The sequence below is a fragment of the Thermobia domestica genome, chromosome 1 (genome assembly GCF_964235325.1).
Source record: "Thermobia domestica chromosome 1, izTheDome1.hap1.1, whole genome shotgun sequence".
Classification (NCBI taxonomy): Eukaryota; Metazoa; Arthropoda; class Insecta; order Zygentoma; family Lepismatidae; genus Thermobia; species Thermobia domestica.
Window position 1 is genome coordinate 22,115,444 of NC_137454.1, and position 23,211 is coordinate 22,138,654.

General features: G+C 36.2%; 1 protein-coding gene across 1 annotated transcript in view; it reads right to left on the minus strand.

Moving 5' to 3' along the window:
• Window positions 1-3,953: 3,953 nt before the first annotated feature.
• The window catches only part of LOC145661551 (uncharacterized), a 28,349-nt gene continuing 9,091 nt past the window's right edge, over window positions 3,954-23,211 (minus strand). The window contains exons 2-5 of the mRNA XM_081727027.1: window positions 13,705-13,844; window positions 11,793-11,977; window positions 9,529-9,700; window positions 3,954-5,774 (exon numbers count right to left, since the gene is read on the minus strand). Of these exons, the coding sequence (XP_081583153.1) occupies window positions 5,638-5,774; window positions 9,529-9,700; window positions 11,793-11,977; window positions 13,705-13,844 (634 nt within the window). The 3' untranslated portion in view covers window positions 3,954-5,637. The remainder of the gene's footprint in view (window positions 5,775-9,528; window positions 9,701-11,792; window positions 11,978-13,704; window positions 13,845-23,211) is intronic.

Sequence of the window (23,211 nt, forward strand, 5' to 3'; positions counted from 1 at the left end):
ACCAACCTGTGTTAGATGGCCACTAAAAGCAATAATTGTTCTAACCTGTGTAAGGATAAGGCGAAGCAGGTGGCCCGCGCAGTAATGCGTCCGTAGGGAGAAGGGGCGTCAGCGATCATAGTGTTGGAGCACACTCCCCATTGACAATCCGCTGGCTGGACGAGAGCGGCCAAACAGCGAGGCTCGGGCCAGTATCGACAGCGACCCGCCTATGACTTTACACTTTTTCTCCCGGCGGCCCACTTAGCGGTAACGTGTCTGCTGTCGCCAAAATGTCGCACACAGGTTGGTCAGCGATTTGTGGATTTTATGACCACAAATCCGTAAGCAGGCAGCCGGATGAATAAATACCTGGGTCTCAAGGACCAGGTTTCGGAGGAACCAAATTAAAGTACCGCTAAAAATTACCGTTTTTCTGTAATCAAACTGAAAAAAATAATCGAAAAATTGCTTTGTACGAACAGTAGTGTGCATGACACAGTTATCACTAGTCTGCTAACTGCTTTCGTTAATGCGAATTCCACAAATTTCTGCTTAACGACAACAGTTAGCCGACTCGTGATAACTGTATCTCATGCACACTGCTGTTCCTACAAAGCAATTTCTTGATTATTTTTTCAGTTTGATTACACAAAAATGACAAAATTAGCGGTACTTTAATTTGGTTTATGAGGCCCCTTAACACACAGTAACCCATGTGTTACGCTAACTATAGTCATTGGGGAGAAACCAATGCAGGTACACAATATAACATTTACTTTAATTGTCGTCTTCCCCACCAGGGGCCACCTACACATCATATTCTTGTCATTTTCTCTTAACCAGCAACTTGGTACAGTTGCCAGACTATTGTTCACTTGAAAAAAGCACTACGGTATAAAATTATGCACATTTTTATCGCTCACAAAACGTCTTCAGGGTTCTTACCAATATGGAAAACAGGGATAAGTCAGGGAAAATGAAACCAAGGTCAAATGTCAGGGAAAAGTCAGGGAAAATGGTGCTTAACCTTGAAATCAGGGAAAATTGGGGATTTTTCTCAGAAAATGAAACTATTGTCCATTTTACCTATTTGTTAAAATAAGCCAATAATTTACTAATTATTTGTTGAAAGAAGCACTATAAATAAAGGATTTTCGTAGAGTTTTAGGAGTTGTATTTATAGTATGTAAACTTGTTAAGTAAAGTTGTTACCACTTCATGTACGGTTGTACACAACATTATTTCTAATATTAAGAACGTAATTTATGAAGATATTTTGATCTTTAACACTTCACGTTATAAATGGTGGCCATAGTCGGAGCTAGGAATTGTCTGCTGGAGGGGCAGTGGGAGGGGGGGCAGACCTTTTGGTCGGTCTCAGAAGTCTTGGTAGGTGGCCATTTTATAGGTGGCATTTTTTTTCAAAAAGTTGGGAGGGCAATGCCTCCCTAAGCCCCCCATAACTCAGCCCATGATGGTGACATTTCTTTCTGTTGGGAACATAATAGTGTAGAAGTACTGTTAAATAAATGGAGGGTAATTTGCTATTACTCAATGCTTTTTCACACCGTAATAGACTGTAAACATTTTTTTTAAAGAATATATGATAAAATTTAAATGCCGATGTCCAATGAAACGACTGACGGCAAGCTATAGAAGTTAAAAGTAATCTGAAAGCTTCAAAAAATGTAGATATAGGATTCGGGGCACAAAATAAGATACATTAGGAAGCTTGAAGATGTAAATGAAGTAAGCAAGTGCAGTTTCTTGAGTGATTGTCCAAAATTTTTGATAGGCACTACTGAAAAAAAAAATCGAAAAATGACCTTTCAGATATCCTCTTACTCGTGCCATTTCATGCATTGACCTTGAGGTTTTTGTTGCATAAACCTGCAATTACCCGGACAAGCATGACGAAACTCTTGGAAATACCCCATCAGTCGTCTCGTTATGTTAAAGCAGAGCTAGTTCAGAAAGAGTTCGAATCTTTGCTTCAACCGTCTAAAAGTGTGTTGGCGTCTTACTTGAATTCAGATGAAAGCAAAACCAATCTTGATGAGTATTATAAAACAGTTCTAAAAAGTGACAAAAGTGAATTCAAACACTTGTGGTGTCTTGTGAAAATAACATGGATTATTTCACATGGAAATGCAAGTGTAGAGTCTGTTTTTTTCTATTAACAAAAGTTTATTGGTCGAAAATTTCAAAGAGGCTTCTTCGGTATCTCAACGACAACTGGAAGATTGTTTGGCCTACATATGTGGAATTAGATGTCTCAGTGCTTCAGATCCAGGACTCTTTAACTTCTTGTAAAAGGTACGAGAACAAGATACGATTCGGCTTTGGAAGAAAAGAGAAAAAGAGAGATCTCAGGTAGTACTTAAACCGACGAAAATGGTTAAGTTAAAAGAACTAGAAAAGAAAAATGAGATGACTTAAGGAGAAAACAACGATTGGAATCAGAAGAAATTGAAAGTGAGATCAAAATTTTAAAGCCGTCAATCTAAGTAACTGAAATAAGTAATCATAGCTATTATTGTTAAACGCTTTTAAGCAGTGTTCCTACTTATTTAATATCATTTAAGTTGTTTTTGGACAAAAAAATCCAATATATTTCAGGCAAAAATTTTCTTGTAGGTCTTATATCTGAAGAACTGCATATAGTGTACCCAACTCACACTATCACTTAACTCAGTATGATATGCTTATACCGTAAAAAAAAAAACTGGAGAACTGCATATAGTGTACCCAACTCACACTATCACTTAACTCAGTATGATATGCTTATACCGTAAAAAAAAACTGGAGAACTGCATATAGTGTACCCAACTCACACTATCACTTAACTCAGTATGATATGCTTATACCGTTAAAAAAAAAAAATCGATTTAGTAACTCCGTATCCAAAAATTAACTATCGGCCAAGATCGCAATCTTTTGATCCATTTTTTGGATCATTCCTAAAACTCTTGTTACCTTTTAATAAGTTGGATAATATGTATAACACAGTAAATGTATATATTATTGTGGTAACAGTTAGGGTCTATTGCAAGAACAGGAAAAAATCGGTACAGGAAAATAGAGGTTAGGGAATTGGCATGGGCAGCTGTAATGTTCGCTCCCCATAACTCATGTTAAATATTCAAATATTTTTGCGTTTGAGGAAAAAAAATCGCAATTTGTATTCTCACAGTTGCATATACATTTACACATTATTTTGAAAAGTTTAACTCATTGTTACATTTTCTCATTTTATTGCTTTCGAAGAAATATTGAGAAATTTCATTAAGGTGTTGTTTTTCCGTTTGTTTACTAAATTTTTAGGAGCTCGTCTTATTTTCTGCGAAATTAATAGAAGCAGTTTGTTGACATTTTTTGAACCTATCCCACCGTTTCAGATTCATAGGAGTGGCCATAGACTTTGCAATGAAGATTGTATTGATATTTTGACCTACCGCTATTTTGACCAGGCTTATCATAAACAATCGAGACTCGATTTATCCTCTTTCATTCAACACCAACTTTCATACCATATGCAAGTTGAACATTTAAAAATTTTGAGTTGGATCCCGTCTAGGACCGCGCGGGGGAATCCCGGACAATTTATTTTACTTTGATACATTGTATCTTTGAAATGATGAAAGATATGTTTTTTCTGTTTTCATATTTGTCTCACCGTTCCAGATTTTTCGAGATTGCAATGGACTTTCTGAACACGCTTAAAGATTTTAATAACAATGAATGTAAAGTGCTGCCCCCAAGCGGAATGCATGAAACCTCCCCAATTTTGGTAACCTGGTTTTGATCTTACCTTGACCCAAGCTTTCAGGAAATATATACACCACCTTTACTTTATGGGTTCAGGTTCAATTACATTCCTAGTAAGTATCGCATAAGTTCTTTTATCAATTCATTTGATTTTATATTTGTCTATCCTATCAAGGTAAAAAAAAAACACAGTAAATGCATATTATAGTTTACTTCAAACTAAGAAGTTACACAGAAAAACAGTATACAATATAGTCCTCGGTAACAATATAGTTCAAAGTAGTTTGATATTGAAATGTTTTGAGTTTCTTTGAGTATGAATGCTACTGAGTTGGATATCTCTTAATATTTTGCAGATGGTTGATTCACTTCAGAAGAGGAAGGTTTGACAGTTGCTCACGGGCACATGACATGATTAGGAAACGTGTTTCCGTTGTTGTCGAATGATCCAGTAAGGCAACCATAATACTGTGTGGAAGTGGTTGCAATGAGCTGCAGATATGTCGAAAAAGGTAACACGGTTTTGTGAAGGGTACGTATCGACACTGTAGGATGCAACTCGGTACAGTGCGACACTGTACTTGTTATTGATAACTAGTATTGATAACTAACTATTGTGTATAGTACAAGAACTGCCAATATCACCAGGTATATAGTGGCAATGGTCATCCAGAACTGTAAAAATATTGGCCGCAGACATCAAGACAAAGGTGTGAAATGTACACGAAGTTGGGCACCCCCGTGTAATACGCAACACCCTTACAGTAAAGAGTTCACTGAATTAAAGAATACATTTATTCCTGTCATCACAGAAGATACGTCATAAAAAGAAAAGTCGTAAGTTAGCGCACAGGTGTGGTCAGAAGAGATTCACAAACGCACGAAAGCTATATAAACAGCACCTTGCAGTTGACAATATGACAATGGGTTGTCACTCGCGATGAGTTTCGGTCTACCTCAACGATACTAATAAACCAAGTGTCATTTTTTAACGTTTCAACTGATACGAAAGAGCGCAACTACTTTGTTTGGGAATATCATGAGAACTTTTCAGGTTTTATGGTGGTTCAAGGTTTCTGGTCACCTGGGCAGTTGCCAACCCATCATGTACATTCTAAGGTCAAGACGAATGCGATTTACTTCAGGACACAAGTCATGGTGCCTTATTTAATTTACCCACTCATACCCCGTAATTTAAGGCACTGATACCCGTAAAATGTAGATCAATATACTCAAAGCAACCTGTTACTTCGAATGAATTTCAGTATGGTACAATCTACAAATCAAGGCTGAGACTACTGTTTCTACTCCATCCCTTTGCAAGTCTCTAGATTCATCCCCAGTGGACTCTGCGCGGTTAGCTTGCTGAAATGAAAACTCTTAATAAGACTCCTTAGGGGCCTCTGGAAAGCCTATCAAGGAATCTGGTTTGAAATTCCACTCCCTCACCTTTCTCCTGCATGTCTATAGCGAAAATTACAATGCACAAGGATGACAGTTGCTCGTGGCTACCACATCGAGCATAACCCTGACCAAGGAGAGAACTGTCGAGAACAAGAGTGTCCGCAAACTTTAGTTATCTTCGGAGAAGCCACCCTCCATAGATAAACTTTGTACGCAGATTTTTGTTTTTATGTTGTCTTTCAAATATAGTACAGTTTATCGGTTTCCTATAGAACAATATAGTTGACACACATGTTCTCGGTATGGAAGACTTGAATTCACGGTAGACCCTTACATGCTTCAACTTCCCATTAACTTATAAGCCACGTCTCATACAGCTCCGGCAACGAAAGGAAATCAACCAACCCCTGCCATTTATTGTAATATCGGGTATTTAATATATATAAGTTATCCTTTGCTTTAGTAATCATTGATGTCGGTATTTTAATAGCTGAGTTCGTTCGATAATTCCGAATAACAGTTTTCCATCACTCTTCTTACTGTTGTCATCAGTTCGTCCATATTTTTTTCCGTCATCCCCTTCGTTAAGATTGGTGGAAGAATTCGTATAATATGTTTACCTAGAACATAAAAAAAGAAAAAAATATTTGTTATTAAATATTCCTTAAGGCCTGCGTTCTTAAGACTTAGGTTTGGACTCCATTGTAATTAAGATGTGACCATACGACTTGATGAGGATCGACAATTATGTGCACAGTACGCTAATTAGGAAACAATACTGATTTTTCTTTGGTTAATGCTTAGATGATGAGGGCCTTGCTAATTGAAAATACCAAACCTAAACTAACCTAATATAACATTTTTCGAAGAAAAAAAAAGCTGGCTCCCATCAAGTAAACTTTGGCCATTTCTTCATATTCTTGAAAGAGCTTAAATAACTACATAATTATATAACATTCGTTTCTTTTAGACATTCTTTCTCCAAAACCACTAACGGTTAAATAGGTCCCTCGAACATAATTCATGTAGGCTATAAATGTAAAATTGTCATATGTATACCTTACAAGAAGGGCTTTTGAAATGAAAACTAAAGTGCCTATAAGATCACAATCAGGAAAAGGAAACGTCAAAATCAGGAAAAAGTCAAAATCGGGAGAGAAGTTGAGACAATGAAAGAGAGCTAGTTATCCAGATAGTGTAAGTACAATGAAAAATGAAAAAAAAGTATAATGTATAATGTAAAAAGGAAAAAGTGTAAGTAAGAACGAGTAAATGTACAAGAAAGAGATGTAAGTGTAGTGCATGTATTAAGAAAGTCCTACTTGACCCACTTCGTCTACACAGTACCAGGAATACACAATAAGCACTCGAAGGCTGTCACTGACCAACTTGTAGACAACTCAACCGGTAACTATAAACAACACAGGAAAAGAATAATTGAATTTCTTTTTTTAATCACTTTGTCCGATTATTTTGTCAGTCTCACCAAGCACTTCTAGTTTCTCTCAACACAAGGTCTTGGATACCAGTCCACAACTTAGAAAAGTCATTCCAAAACTTATTGCATTGTGCAAAGCTTGGTATGGACAGAAAAAATTCCTACTTTGAATGAATTGAAGTGAGTTGCTTCCAATTCAAAGTGAAACCTAGTTAACACTTGGCTATAGTCGACTTGTAAGTTTCATTATCTTCGCATTATGTGTTTCAATTAGGAACGATGGATTTTCTTGTTTCCAAACTCGACTGCTCTGTAATTAAAATTTTCTTTGTTTGCGTCTGTATCTGTGTATGTGTTAATGTGTTCAGAGGACATTCTCACTATCATTTTCAGAGTTATATCTTAAGAAGTCTCACCCGCTAATAATTAATAATAAGGATGGTAACAAAGATTTTCCATTTAGATTACAATTTAGTAAAAGACATTTCTTCAAAAACACTTCAAATTTATTACAATTTGAACATAGAGCACCGAAATAGATGTTCCAGAGTTGTTTCAATTTCCAATTTAACTTGACAAAACGTGTGAAGACTCAAAATCTAAGATTGACCATGACATAATAAATAAACTGAAGTGGGGCACAGTGATACATTGATAAGAGGTTCTTGGTTCAATCTACAGGCACAAGAGTTTGTGGTGAACCACATGGAATCGGTGGGTTTTCTCGGGAACGTTTCTCTCACATTCTCATTCCACTAATTGTTGCATGATCATTCACATTCATTAATCATTTGTCTGCTTTAGCCTAAAAGCCATAAGCGCGGGACGTTAAACTAAAAAATTCATTTAACCCTTTCCAGCCCGAGTTTTTTTTTGTGTTGGAAAAACACATGTTCACAGTATTTCCTGTTGCAATGGTGCTAGATCCTAGATCCCCTGTTTTGCTTCACCGCAAGTGAGTAGAAGTACCAACTTATGATGGTACTACAAAGAATGAGTGTAATGATTACATGGGGAAACTGCATGAATTAATATTAGATTTATGATTATAAAAAGTTAGTGATTCCAAATGTTATCAATGGGCTGGAAAGGGTAATTCAACAGAATTGAAAATAGATATCCGACACTTTTCCAAGCAGGAATTTGGAAAGAGAAGACAGTGGCTAATTAGCATGCTTTCAAGAAGATAGGCATCTTTGTAAGCAAAAAAGTAAGATAAATAATTAAAACTGTCATGTAGAGACGCAGACAGGATTTTTTTTCAACGAAGGAGGGGACCGATAAACAACCGAAGTCGCGAATATAAAAACCTTGATACACATAATACTTCATGTAAAGCATTATTAGCAAACATTACTAACTTTATTAACTACGCTAAATACATTAAATACTGTAAGTGGGTGAATAAGCTAATCTGATATATTTTGACATTTATCTGGAAGTACTAAACCCTTTTCCAAAATTCAGGACGAGCAATTGGCTTCCCTTGTTCTCCGATGTGCAGCCCCATTAAAAACCGGAATTCTAGTTCAGGTAACTTGTAACGTAATTAGTCTCTGGTTTGGTGCGAAAAGCGCTAGAGGACATTCGTAATGGATAACTTAGGTATCTTATGTATTTGCAGTCTTAGTTACACTATATTCAAGAGAAATTACTTATGACAGTACCATAAAATCATCCTTACTACCTAGTAGATTTTACACTCGCTTATTACTGTGGGAATATAATTGGTAGCGGAAATACAGATGTATTTTGAAAAACATAACAAATTTATTGTATATACTATACATATAATTCCTTGTATTAATAAAACAACGAGAAATAAATTAATCTAGATCGTTTATGGTATGTAAAACGAAATAACTGAATAGGCTAACATCATTCAAACTCTTTCGATTTATATAGAACAAGCAAACGTGTTCAGCTTTGGACGGAAAGAATAAAGAACTAAGCATAATAAATATAGAGTGCAATGCCTTCGCTTCTGAGACATTCTTTTTTTTGAAATGGGTTTTAAAACTCTTCTCTCCTAATTTGAAATCCTGTTTTGAATTATCGTCTTTTTCTTTCACCTCTTATCTTCTTAGAACTCTCCTCTCCTCCTTAGAACTCTATTCTTCTCTTTTGAACTGTCCTCTTCTCTTTGAACTATCCTATCCTTTGAACTCTCCTTACGTCCTTTCAACTCTTCTCTCTTCCTTTGAACTCTCATCTCCTCTTTTGAACTCTCATCTTCTTCTTTAAACTTTCCTTTTCTCCTTTGAACTCTCCTCTTCTCCTTTCAACTCCCCTTTTTTCCTTTGAACTCTCCTCTTCTCTTTAGAACTCTCTTCTTCTCCTTTGAACTCTCCTGTTCTCCTTTGAACTCTCCTCTTCTCTTTGAACTCTGATCATATCCTTGGAACTCTCCTTACCTCCTTTGAACTTTACTCTCCTCCTTTGGCCTCTCCTATTCTCCTTTGAATTCTCCTCTTCTCCTTTGAATTCTCATCTCCTCCTTTGGACTCTCCTGACCTACTTTGAACTCTCTTCTCCTTCGAAATCTTTTCTCCTTTGAACTCTCCTTTCCTCGTTTGAGCTCTCCTCTCCTTTGAACTCCCATCTTTTCCATTGAACTCTCCTTTCCTCCCCTGAATTACCCTATTCTCCTTTGAACTTTCCTGTCCTTTTTCGACTCTCCTCTTTTCCTTGGAACTCGGCTCGTCTCTCCTTTGAACTCTGCTCTTCTCTGAATTCTCATCTTCTCCTTCGGACCATCCTGTCCTTCTTGGGATAAGCATAAAGATATCTAAATAACTTATAATTTCTTCTGGACTTCGGTCTTTTTGATATAGTTACTTAGTAATATGCCGAGGTTACGCTACAGATTGTTATACTGAACAAACAAACATACATACTAATTTTTATATTTAGCGTAAATTGATACTTAATCATACCTGGGCGCTCGGTCCATTTGCCATCTTTGATGAAATAGAACGGTGATCCAACGTAAGGTAGAATCGAGACTTGGTTCCTAATGGCTGCATAAAAGGCTCCTTTCTTGAAAGGTAGAAAACATTTTGGATTCGTTCCGGATCTAGTTCCTTCTGGAAAAATCTGGACACTACACTGAAAGAAAGACCAGCATGGGTTAAGTGTTACAACTTCGAACTGTGTTTCTATATATTAAAATAAGTAAACAGTGTCGATGTACACCCCGTGAAGGAGTTTGGTTTTTATGGCGTCATATTTTCTCAATTAATAATGGAAGTGGCAATAGAGAAACCGGAAGTAGCAATAGAGTTTTATCACTTCAGGTTTTATGTTACTTTCTACCAAAGAATATACATTAGAGACTAAAGAAGAATGATTTATGATATGGTTTAATATTTATAATGTAATGCACTATATTACACAACTGTGACACATTTGTAGTTTTCTTACATCCTTACTCTTTGATATATAAGGGAGATTCTTTGTTCAAAGAAAAACATCATTTTTCGTAAACAGGATTCGAACCTATGCTAAATTGAAGTTCTGTACGCATCTCCGTTATATTAACAACTACAATACGAAGACCTCACTCTAGAAGTTCTCCATCTGTGTATATTATTACCTTGGTGATCTACACACCGTAGAAGCATGAATTCTGTATCCTCCAGTAAGCCAATTTTGATTTCATTTGTCTTTTTTTGCCATACTTTATGACCTCTTCGTATAGGCTATGGCAATTACATATTTACTTGAGGGCAACGTCCAAATAGTCAATATCACTGATCCAAATTATCATATTAGAATTGTATCATATTGTTTTTGGCACCTATTTCAAAATTGGATAATTATTGTTCTTTTGCGGGTTGTTTCTATTTTATGTTGATTCGTTGCATAAATAAAAACTTATAAAAAAGCTCATTTGGGGTGCTTTTATTTTCGCTATTTTCAGAATTTGATTGTTTTTTTGACTTTTTACATTTTTAGGGGGTGTCGATTCATTGCATACATGTGTAATTTGCAAAAGGCGTTTATTTTGGGGTGCTTTTATCTTCACTGTTTTCAAAATTTGATTGTTATATTTTTTTATATATTTTTTTTTATATTTTCAGGGAATGTTTATATTTTCTGTCGATCCATTCCATAAATGAGTAATTTACAAAAATAAGTTGATCTTCAAGTGTACACTATTTCAGAATTGCATAATTATTGTCCTTTTATTTCGCAACAAATCATTGCAAAAAAGTGCAATTTATAAAAAAAGATCATTTGTACAGTATGTGTTTTTATTTTCACTGTTTTCAAAATTGATTTTTCTTTCTTTTTTCTTTTTGCATTTTTAAGGGGTGTTTCTATTTTTGTCAATTCACTACAAAAAAAAAAAGCTCATTTTTCGGTGCTTTTATATTCACTGCTTTCAACATTGAATATGATTTGCATTTTTAGAGAATCTTATATGAATTTTTGAAAAATTGCAGCTCATAAAAGTCTAGCAAAGGGTCTGCGATTTACTATAATACTGGCGTCCACTGCAGAAGATTGGACATACCGTCTTTGGAATAACCAATAGATGAATTTCAGAATTTTCGATTTTCGAGTTAACACCCGTACCTCACATGATTTTACGAGATGTACAGGTTGCTGCGCCTTCTGATCAATTCGATGTCTTATTAATGAAGCCTCCGTCACCTAGAGCGGAGTAGATATGATTCTACGTTAACACTGGTATATTATATGTTTTTACGAGGTATACTGACCGATCCGCATTTTGATCAATTCTATATCTCAAGAATGAAGCCTCTTTCGCCTATGATTCTTACAGGGATCGGTAGATATGATTCCAAGTTAACACCTGTATCTTATATGTTTTTACAAGATATACTGATCGATGTTCTATTCATCAATTCGATATATCAGGAATGAAGCACCCGTCGTCTATAATTCTTACAGATTCTTACAGCGATCGGTAGATCTACCGGAGGTAACGTCACAACTCGAATATGGAATACGTACATTTGTCATTCCAATGATAATATTAAATCTTAGTGTAGCTTCTTTCAGAACATAGATGATTAATGTCTGGTGTTGCATATAAGTCTCGCAATGTAAAAAAAAAGTCGATACAAGAGTAATGCTCACGCGAACGTTTTTTTATGTAAGATTTCCCTATTTTTTCACAATGTAATCTATAACTGTAAAAATTCTTAAAATAGTAATATATATATATCACCTTGTCCTTCGTTAAACATTTATCTATTTGTTGATTAAATAAATCTCTTTCCTTCTGAGTGGCTCTTCTCTTGACAAACATGCATCCTACGAACCAAGTATAAATTCCAAGAAGTCCAGCGAACAGGAGCTCCTTCTTTATTATCGAAACTACAGGGGATGCATCTTTCCCATATGCAGAAAGCACTAGAATACATTAATAAAGAAAAATAAATTAGAACTGAAATAGGAAACAAAATTGCAGTTTTAGACTTTTATTTATTTATTTATTTATACATATTTCTGGGTATTACAAGCACCGGTTTGGGTACAAAATCTTCACGGCCGATATATCGTGGCCATAACCTCCGGGCCTAAGATCTTGCCTGGTGGTAACCTCGTTCCCCAAAATCTCTCGACTCAAAATCTCGGCTAACCAAAACCTCACTGCCCGCAACCTCGCTTGCCAAAATCTCGCCTGGCCAGAACCTTACTTGACGAAAACCTCGCGTACCAAAATCTCGCTTAGCTAGAACCTCGCGTACCGAAAACTTCTCTGCCTCAAAATTCACGTGTCAAAATTTCTCCTGGCCTGAACCTCGCGTGCCAAAATTTCGTCCAAAATCTCGCTGAATAGAATATTACCTGACCAAAACTTCACGGAACGTGATCTCACCTAGGAAAGAGTCCATCAGTACAAAGCCTCGCCACAACGAGTTTTTCAGTGTATAGTGTTTTATATATTGCTATATCTGTAAACTTAAAAGGTAATTATATTAAAAGTAAAATGCGCATACCGTTTTGGGATTGTCGCTACATTTCGTTTTCTTTATTTTGTTGTTACCGTTGTTGTCGTTGTTTTGTATTTTTTGTATTATTATTATTATTATTGCTGTCTACCGTAATTTGAATAAGTGTTAGTGTTCGTGTTATATAATTATTTAAGTGCTGTTCTTTAGTCGATCGTTCAACATCTCTTCTCAATTTGGCAACCTTGTTGGTGTACTTTTGTTGTTTCACCTTTTCTCAAATGTGTGGTCAGAAGGCAGCTCCACGAATCGTACCGAATTCTTCCGATGCATTATAGCTGATTGGTGTATGATTAATGATTGGTGTAGAGCATAGGCTTCACGGTCACCATAATCCATGGGAAAAAGTATAATTGTACTTTCAAAGATATGATTTGATACCAGAAGCATTATTAGAAGTAATGACTTTAGGGCGTGGCCCAGGGAAATTTCACCCCCGGTGCTACGAAATTCACTCCCTAGAACAAATCGTTTCTGCTCGACAAGGGTTACCTGTATCTTCGCAGTACTACTCTAAATTAGTGGTGGGCACAACAACCGGTTTTTCGATTTTCTTTAAAACCGATTCGGTTTTCACCGAAACCGGTTATCGGTTTTCTCCAAAACCGGTTCGGTTTTTCACCGGATCCAGTTTCGGTTTTCTTCAAAACCGGTTCCGTTTTTTTTTAAGATTCTATTTCTGAACAGAATAGTGTTTCGTTGTTCTCCGGAAACTGATTCTGTTTCCACAGAAATAGTTTTATGCGTTTTCCAAAAGTTTTCACCGAAACCAGTTTGGTGAAAACCGAAACCGGTTTCGATGAAAAACCTAACTGGTTTTGGAGAAAACCGAAATGTCGGTTTTTCTAGAAACCGGTTTCCGGGTTTTATAAAAAAAACGGTTTTGCCCATCCTTACTCTAAATCCCTGCATATTGACACTCCCCTAAGAAATAATCTCTCATTAGTAGTAGCAGTAGCAATAGAAATAGACGAACATTGCATAATTGCAGAGAGGAGAGGGCTGCATTAGTTTTATCTTTATCATGAGAAACAAAGTAAATAAATTTTCTTTGTAATTAAAAGTTATTTACATTTTTAGTTCCTAAACTTATCTACCTAGGTAAACAATTAATACTTTACTTACTAAGAGTATCCAAACAACATTGGTGGTTAGCTACATAAATCATTGGTTCTTTGCTTTGACGTAACAATTCAGTTCCTCGCACCTCAACATCGATGCCGAGAATTTTCACCAAAGCGGTACATAATGTTCTGTATACGATGCTGCGAAGGAAAAAAAATATATATATAGTAAGCTGTACTATATAATTATACAAAATGTATTCCCTGTAAGGAAATAGCTTTTGCATAAACAAGAATTTTGAATGAATGGCATCACTTAGTACAGCGTTTCTGCTCTTATAGCCTATTGGTAACTTCGTCTTAAATTTTAAAAACAAAGAATCAAATGGATTTCATTCAGAACTAAAACATTTTTGTTAAAAAAAAAAAAAAAACATTTTCCGCAATATTGTTCGTTAAAATATGCATTATTTTATGGATATCTATGACCAACGCTATACATATAAAAGGTTTTTCTACAAGTTGCTACACCATTTTGCTTGTCTAAACGACTGGAAGCTTTCGAAATGTGGGTATGGAGAATAATCGAGTGAATTACCTGGTCAAGCGGAGAACGAATTAGAGACTATTAGAAATAGTGGGGGAGAAAAGAACAGTTTTAGATATTGTTAAGAAGAGGAAGAGAAAATGGTTGTGACATTGGCTAAAAAAGTACTGTATTCTGAGGAACGTGCTAGAGGGAATGGTAGCAGGAAAGAGAGGGAGACGGCGAGGGGGACTACAATTAATGGACAATATCAAAACAGAAAAATCGTACGTGAAGATTAAGAGGTTAGCGGATGATCGTGTAGCATGGAAGCTTCTGAGTTGCAGCAAGTTACCTGCCAATAAGGGCAGAATACCTATGATGATGATTATGATGATGGTAACGGAAACAGCATCTGTAGAATGATATGCTATGTAATATCTATAGTAAACAATCTAATAAACAATCTTCGATAGTTAAAGCTATGAATAATCTGCAATAAATATTCTTTGACAATAGAAAAAGAAACAGAGAGGTGTTTTGAGACACTGCCCGCAAATCTTGCAACACTCGGTCATTGGCTCTGTCTATTACCCGGGTTCCGCATGCGCTAAGTTAGTCTACAACGAACATGTAGAACTCAGTTATGTTAGTTCTTGGCTCCTATAGCACGGCCAATAAGAGATGGTCTCTGACATTTCTTACCACATGCGGTGGGACATTGCAGCCCCTACTTTGATACCAGTGTTACCAACCACGATCACTCTGTCTTATATCATTAATTATATTGCCACTACAGTTGCACCGAAAAAAACCTTGACACGCGAGTAGTGGCAATGTCACTGTGAGCTGTCAGAGACGTTCCCTTACTGGACGCACTACAAGAGGCTATCTACAAGGGTTCTGGAAGCGAAAGATGAAGAAACGACAACTAATACGAGAATTCGTAAATTTGGAATTGTGTACATGAATAAAATTCAGCAAGATGTGAAAACCATCCCACATCTAGGTTTTAACCTCTGGAAAAACTGTGATGTCCAGCTGAAGGCCGATTAACGAAGGTCAAGAAACCAGATGCTCTACTGCTGGTATTTTAGGTTGGTCGGAATCATGTCCACTACAATACAGTATAGGGATTGCTTTACCAAACACTAGAGCAGATTAAAAGCAGTGTTGGCAATCGGAATTGTTTCTCTAATTAAGAGGTCAGAATTGGCAGGTGAGTTCTTATTAGTAAGAGCTACATCATTCAGATGCAATTTTAATAATTATTCTGGCAAGCCTTGTCATTTAAGCAGTAAACTGTACACCTTCACATTTTTCTGTTCCCCAATAGGCCCGCATTTTCCTCAAGCTGGGAGGAAAGTTGAAACCTCTTCAGCTGTCATTAGTCAGTACTTTCCCACATCAGTTCAGCACTCTTACCCGTAGGCTAGCCATCACTGATCAACGGTCTATCAGCGTCTATCTACCATCAGCCAATTGACGCGCTTCGTCGCTGGAAGCACATCACAACATTCATTACTCCTGAAAAGGGCCAGAGTTAGCATCAGGTGAGTAGGTAGGGAGCTACAACACTTCATCCTGTCATGACTTGTATCCTTAACCGCCTACAACTACTACAAGTCCCAGCTTCCACATCCGCTGGTGCTGAATGCTTCATCCTGAAGTCTGTGTGTTGCAGACTACCCAAATAATTAACCTGTTTGGGCCTATGTTTAGCAGAAGGGGTCCAGCTCTTTTCTCTAAAAAATACTACAATTTTGGTAATTTCTGTTCACATTTGGTTAGTTTAGGGTAGGTTAGGTTAGTTTAGATTAGGTTAGGTTAGTTTAGGATAGGTTAGGTTAGTTTAGTTTATGTTATATTAGTGTAGGGGTCCCGCATAATTTTCCAAAAAAATACAGAATTTCGCTTATTTCTACTAATATTAGGTTAGTTTATGTTAGCTCACGTTAGCTTAGGTTAGTTTATGTTAGGTTAGGTTAGATTTGGCTACGTTATGTTACGTCTAAGTACTTGCATCATTCATTTCTCCTGTAAATTTTGTGTTTTTTACGTGCTTCTGGACCCCTTGTACTAAACATACTCCCCTGTTTGTTCCGAAACATTAAATGAATAATTTGTCGTCCTTGTTAAATGATGGTAACTTCAGAAGATCCCTGGTACAGCACACTTAGAATTTGACACCGTCGTGAATAGAACACAACTCGCACAAAAGTAACTCTCACACTTTCCTGCTTACAGGAGCATCTTTCTTCTTTCTCAACACGGAGTTGGGAAAGGTTATGGCGGAGTTCCTCTTTGACAATATTAGTTATTAATATTCAAAACTGTAATTGTCAAAGATTGTCCTATGAGATTATCACAAAATTATAACTGAAATTGTCAAAGATTATTTATCACAGAATATTCATAAGTACTTCTTAATTTTATGTTATATGCGACAAACCAAAATAAAGAAATAGGTAGATTCATTACCACTTTCTTTTTTTGAAGAGATGTTATTTAAAATATATATATATATATATATATTCTGGTTTTCAAATTAATTCAGATTTTCAAATATATCGTAATAATTACCGTAAGTTTCTCTCCAGGTCGAAGTCATCCACAATATTACCGATTGTCATTAGAAGTTACTGTGTAGTATTATTTATAAGCTGTTTCAATTACTTAAGTACTAAGTTCCACTAAATTGAAGTTCCTTCTTTGGTATCACTCTATTCCAGTTTTCCTTTTAAAAAAATCCAAAAACAACCAATTTTAAATCATTTCGTTTCAGAAAAATAAATGTAAATCCACTTAGTTATTTCATTTTCTCTCCTTCTAACTGAAATTAACTTCTTAACATAAAAACCCGAAAATACTCATGTGTTTAATTTTTATCAAAAATATAAAATCTCGAGTATACTCGTATTACTTCTTTTAACTCGTGTATGTTTCAAGAGGACGATTATACTCGTTTTTCCATTTTTCTGTATGTTTCCGTCAGATACTGGTGTTGAAGTTGTTGTTTACGTGCCTTTTCCGGTAGATGTCACTGTAATCTCATTTATTCAGCCTTCCAGTTTATTTTCGTCCGTAGCTCGGGCCAATCACAAACTCCATAAAATATAAACAATTGTCTAAATATACTAATTGGTATTTTAGTACTGTTTTGTGTTTATTTCGATTATTGAAATGTATTTTCTTTATTATTTTCACAAGTTCCATACCCATAGGTATTAGTCACATTGCGAGCACGAGTATACTCGGAATTTTATTTTAAGAATTGTTATAGGTATTAGTCACATTGCGAGCACGAGTATACTCGGAATTTTATTTTAAGGATTTTTATAGGTATTAGTCACATTGCGAGCACGAGTATACTCGGAATTTTATTTTAAGGATTTTTCTCAGATGCATGTATCTCATTGTTGAGTTGTCAACAATTAAAATTATCATCACTATTTATAATGTTCTTAAGTGATTGTTTCAATTGAGTAACAAAAATAATCACTAAAATCGAAACACTTATCTATTCAAAATCTCTATGCTAAGAGGTGAAATCATCGAATGGTTTAATTACTTATACTTACAACTTATTTGTTAACTTACTCCGAATCTCCTCGTTTGTAGAAGATTCTAAAAGGCATCGACACCAGCGGAATAATCAGTCCGAAACACACACCAAAAATAGTGAACGAGATGATATATCGCATCCTATCGTTGATACAATATAAGAAGAAAAGTGATATGGGAAGTAGATACATCCACGGCAACCATACTTCCATTGTTCTGATGGAAATTTGTAATTTTCGTTTCCTGGAAAATAATCAGAAATTAATATTGACACGTTATTTTTAGTGTATTAATAAGGTTTTGAGGTTACGCTGTAAAATGTAAAGTAATATTACAGTAAACCAGAGACAAAAATCTTACCAACAGATCGATGTAAAAAAAAAAAAAAAAAATACAATCGACTATGACATTACGGAGACGGTTGATAGAGGAACCAATGAACTTATTTTTTAGTTTGGGAAAATTTACGAGTTACTCTTCAGAAAATTAAACCCCAATCAAAAGAAGTAATTATTAACAGAGTTGAACACCCCTCCATCTTTTTCAAAATTATTTTTCGGTTCATTGATTTATAAAAGGGTCAATCCATCTAAAGTGGTCCAAAAATGGGGAAAATGGTTGCTCGACCATCTCCGAAAAGACCATATATGGAGCTAGAAAGATGAAACAAACGCCATTTGCAAGCTTTTGCACAACTGAACACAAACAAAAGCGGGTCTAATTGCTGAACCATGCGTAGTTTTTGAGTTCTAGCATGAAATATATCAAAACATTTAAATTTTTCCTGGCTACGACAATCGTCACGCGTAGGGATGCGCAGGAGACAAGATTTGTGACTGTCTCGTCTCGAAAATGTGCTGTAAAAGTTATATTTCGACTCGAAAAATGTATATTTCTCTATTGGAAGAGCCGTGTTTCGACTCGAATTTTGTCAGGAAAATCCTGTCTCGACTCGTCTCGTGCGCATCCCTAGTCACGCGCGTCCTTTCTCCGCGTTTCCACCATGACTTCTCTTTTTTCTCCATGTAATATCAGTCATGAATTTCTTTCTTTCTTTTTTCTTTTTTTTTCTTTCTTTTTTTTTTTTTTTTTTTTTTTTTGCAATAGTTTATTCACATACAGAATTACTTTGTGGCCTAAGCAGCAATTTTTAGCACTTTGCCCTCCTGAGATATTACGCCTCCAAAATGGCATCAAAGTCACAAACTTCAACTTTCGGACCCCCATAAATCTAAGATGCCAGTATTATCATAGCTGTGCATATTTCTGCAGACTTTTTACATGGAATAGTATTCAGCGCAAAACTTATGAACCCCCCACTTTATGCCATTCCAAATTACAGCCTCTTTAAAGTGTAATTTTCTGTACTTTTTCTAATAATTTCATATATTGGTTTGCTACTCTGCTATTTATTTAGAAGCAAGAGTTTATGTTCTCCGTGTACCTCAGTCTCTCCTCTAAACATTTGTTTTTATTTGGAGTTGTCTGGTACGTACGTCCTGAGCTACTGTAGTTTTCGTTAACGCTTCAAAACGCAAAAAAAAAAATGGCACTCCACCGACAACAAAGATGGCTGCTATTCAGGAACAGTTGTACATACGACAACGTGAATAGTGTTATTAACCTTCTCATACACAAGGTTCGTTACACTCAAAGTTTTATAATTTTCGGAGATGGTCGAGCAACCACTTCTGGACCACTTCGTATGGATTGACCCATAAGGAGTCATTTCGCTTTCTTTTAAAATGAATTTGAACTTTTTTTAGTTTAATTATACTAATTCCTTTCTGAAATTATTTACTTCTCCAGAAAATTAAATTTTGTCATGCGTACGTGTAATTTTAATCCTTAACAGCCAAAGTGAACGTAAATATGATTAATTTTATTTATAATAAACATTTATTTTGAAAAATCAAAGGACATTTAACTGGACTTGAAGTCAGCAATATTACATAATTACCAGTTAATAAATGGACGGGTTAAAGTTACAGTGGTGTAAGTAATTTTTTTCAAGAAGAAAGATTTATTGGATTTTAGCACCCTTTTCAACAGCGAGGCTACATGAGACGAGGACCTACAGCTTAAAGTGTAATCCGAACCAGATGAGCTCCCGTTGGGAAATGAACCAGTGTCTTCCACGCCAAAGGTGCGTACACTAACCGCTTGGTCACAGTGGAACTTTCAAAAAGAGAGAATTAGACACAGAAACCAGACTTGGATGAATCAATCTGTGAAGAGAAAACAAGTCAGAACTTCGTTAAACTGCCAAAGGATGACAGTGTATGTTCTTATGGTAAAGGTAACTGTCTTGTATGATCTTATGGTAAAGGTAACGAATTTACAACAGTATGTTTTACGTTAATTTCCGGAAAACTAAGAAGGAACGGGCATGAACGTGTCATCCGGACATTCGAATCAAACCTAGTAAATTCGATAAACGTAACAAAAAAATGTTCATTGTAACGTATATTAGCGTTTTCGTCTGAAAAAAAATTGTGATGGATTGGAATGTTGTACATTATATGTAAAGGTAGGGGTTACGTAATACAACTTCTACTCGCTAGAAGCCCTTCCAGTTCAGTTATAGGTGCTGGCTACGAGGAGTTCCCTCGAATGGCAATAGATGGCAGCACTTGTGGTGGTGCAGGCTGTTGCTTGCTAGGTGCGAGCGATCCGTAGCTCGCCCACAATGAAGACCTGAATTGGTAGGTGACGCTAGTAGATGGAATAATATGAAGTTATAAGAAAATTTCGTTTGGTAGGAAGAAACCAGTAAATTCTAGTCTAGAGACGTTTTCAGGAATTACTTGCTTATTGGTTGGAGGATATAAAATTCAGTGATTGTAGAATATTACGTTAATTGAATAATATTTTTTTTTTGTGTTTCTATATTCGTACTTGGTAAATTGAGTACAATTTCTACCTGTTGGAAGAATTGGGTATGATTCTAGTACTGTGTTGGGGAATGAAGGGAGGTCGAATTGTTTAACCGCTTTTGGCTGTGGAAGGAGATTTGAAATTTATTCGACCCTCTCATTATTTTCCGTCGTAGTGCGTGAACTTCCCAATTCCTTCGGTTCGGACCCAATAAACTTATGAGTATGGTAGAGCTTTATTGTTTTTTGAGCACCTTTTAATATTTGGATTTACACAGGAATGAGCCTACGAGTAAAGGATAGAGTAGACGTATTACTAGTAATTCCTAGCCTACCGGAAGGAAAGATTGTAAATTTTGAAGAGAAATAAGTCACGTATTAGTATTGAAAATGGGAAGGTAAAAGTGTACAGTCAAATTTAGGATATTTGGAAGATAAAATACCTTTTTAGGGGAAAAATTAATGGTTTACTTATTTGGAATTGTATGAAATACTAGGAAGAATTTCTGAAAGGAATTAATGTTTACTTTTGAAGTAATTTCTTGTTCATGTGTTTTTGAAGAAGTTGAAAAATTGATTCAAAAAATTTACTTCTTGTTTTGAGCGTTTACTGTTGTTGTTGAATATATTTATTTGGTTTATAATAAATTGTTACAGTTGAAAATAAGAGTTTTGCCTGTATTTCCTGAAGTGCTAAAAATTAAGCTTGATTGCTACCAGAGAAAAAGGGGGGGGGGGAAGTGATTTCAGTAATTTTACTCTGCTGCCAAAACAAGAATCGGTGGGTCTACTTACCGTCCAAGTGTGCTTGTGGTTGATTTATATGCGGGTAAAGGTAGAGGAATCGTGTCTAGTGATTAGGCAAGGTTTGGCTTTATCTGCAGACATGTTAATCGCGGGACCACGGTTGTATGTGTATGCAGACAACGTTACATCATGCACAAAAAATTAGGTATCATGGTCAATGGAGTAAGTCTTGGGGACCATTAACCCTGTTTGTATCAAGAAAATCGTAGACTCACAGTGAAAAATAGCTATCGAATCAATACAGTTCATTGGAAAGTCATGATTTATAGTTCATTGTCTTCAGCATGAAACAAGCTTTCCAGAGTGTTATGTATTGGGGCCCATAATGTACTTGACCAAGGAAAATTGGGAGAATGTCGGAAAAATTCCCTCCAGAAGTCCCTTCCATTTACTTTTTACGCCTCTGGAGTGGCCCCAGGTAAATTCACAGAATCCATATGTATCTCGAAAAATACTCTAGGGCATAAGAAACGAATGTACCAAGTTTTGTATTGATAGTCAGAATAAGTATGAGGGGAAAGCGTGTATTGGTATCTGGAGGGAATTTTCCCGACATTCTTCCAATTTTCCTTGGTCAAGTACATTATGGGCCCCAATACATAGCACCTCTGGAAAGCTTGTTTCATGCTGAAGAGAATAAACTATAAACTATGACTTTCCAATGAACAATGTTGATGCAAAAGCCATTTCACTGCGAGTCTACGATTTCCTTTATAATAACAGGATTAATGGGCCCCAGGGACTTACTCCGTTGTCCATGGCAGCTATTTTTTTGTGCATGAACATATCTTTGTTATGTTTATCGAATGGACTAGGTTTGATTCGGATGTCCGGATGACAGGTTCATGTCCGCTCCTTGTAAGAAAATATGACTTAGACTTTGGTAGCTTTAACTCTTCAAATAAAAATGGCGTAGAAACTCAGCAACATTAATCTTGGTTGGGAGAAATGCGTTTCCTCGAAGAAGTCTCAAGGTTGTGACGTAAGCAGTAATGATTTCACAGAGTGATCGGGTAAGAAAATCCCGCACCTCTCGGAGCTTCGACATTCCTCCCCGGGGCAAAGTTCTGATTATGTTCAACATGAGCTACCTGTACCATTCCCCCCTTCTGGGTAAATCTTCTGAGATGATCGCTGGACGTAACGACACAGGTGACGTCAGCGCTCCCGTGTGGCTATATAAATAACATACGCAACTTTGGCGTGAAAGACCCGAGTTCAATTTTTGACGCGAGCTCATGTGGTTGGGTTCCCATTTTAAGCTGTAGGTCAATGTCTCATATAGCCTAACTGTTGAAAGGGACGCAAAACTCGAACTCAAATCCCGTGTTTTTTTCGGAATACTATTGTTTCCTTCCACATTCTCATTTCACCAATCTATCCATCGTTATTCACTTGCCTTAATCATGAGTCTCCCTTAGCCTAACGGACGTGAAAGTGGGACTTTAAACTGAACAAACTCAAAGCAAACAAAAGATAAATGAGGGAACATCAACTGCATCCGCTTGTTAAATTGCTGTCTTCAATTTAATATACCCTGTAAATTGAATATAATTAAAGCCTGTGACAAACATCTTGGCATTTCAGCTAAACGAATAAAACGCAAGCTCTGACGCGATGTTGCTCAGTGCTAAGGGGTGTGGCTATGGCTAAGCAGACAAACTACAGCGCGATCAGGTGGCAGGGAATAAAGGTGGATGTGTACAAAATAAATGTGGCAATACCGCTGGCCTCTCATTTGCTAGCAGCATTTAAAGGGAATTTCAAGCGCTGCCTTCAAATGCCAAGATGTTTG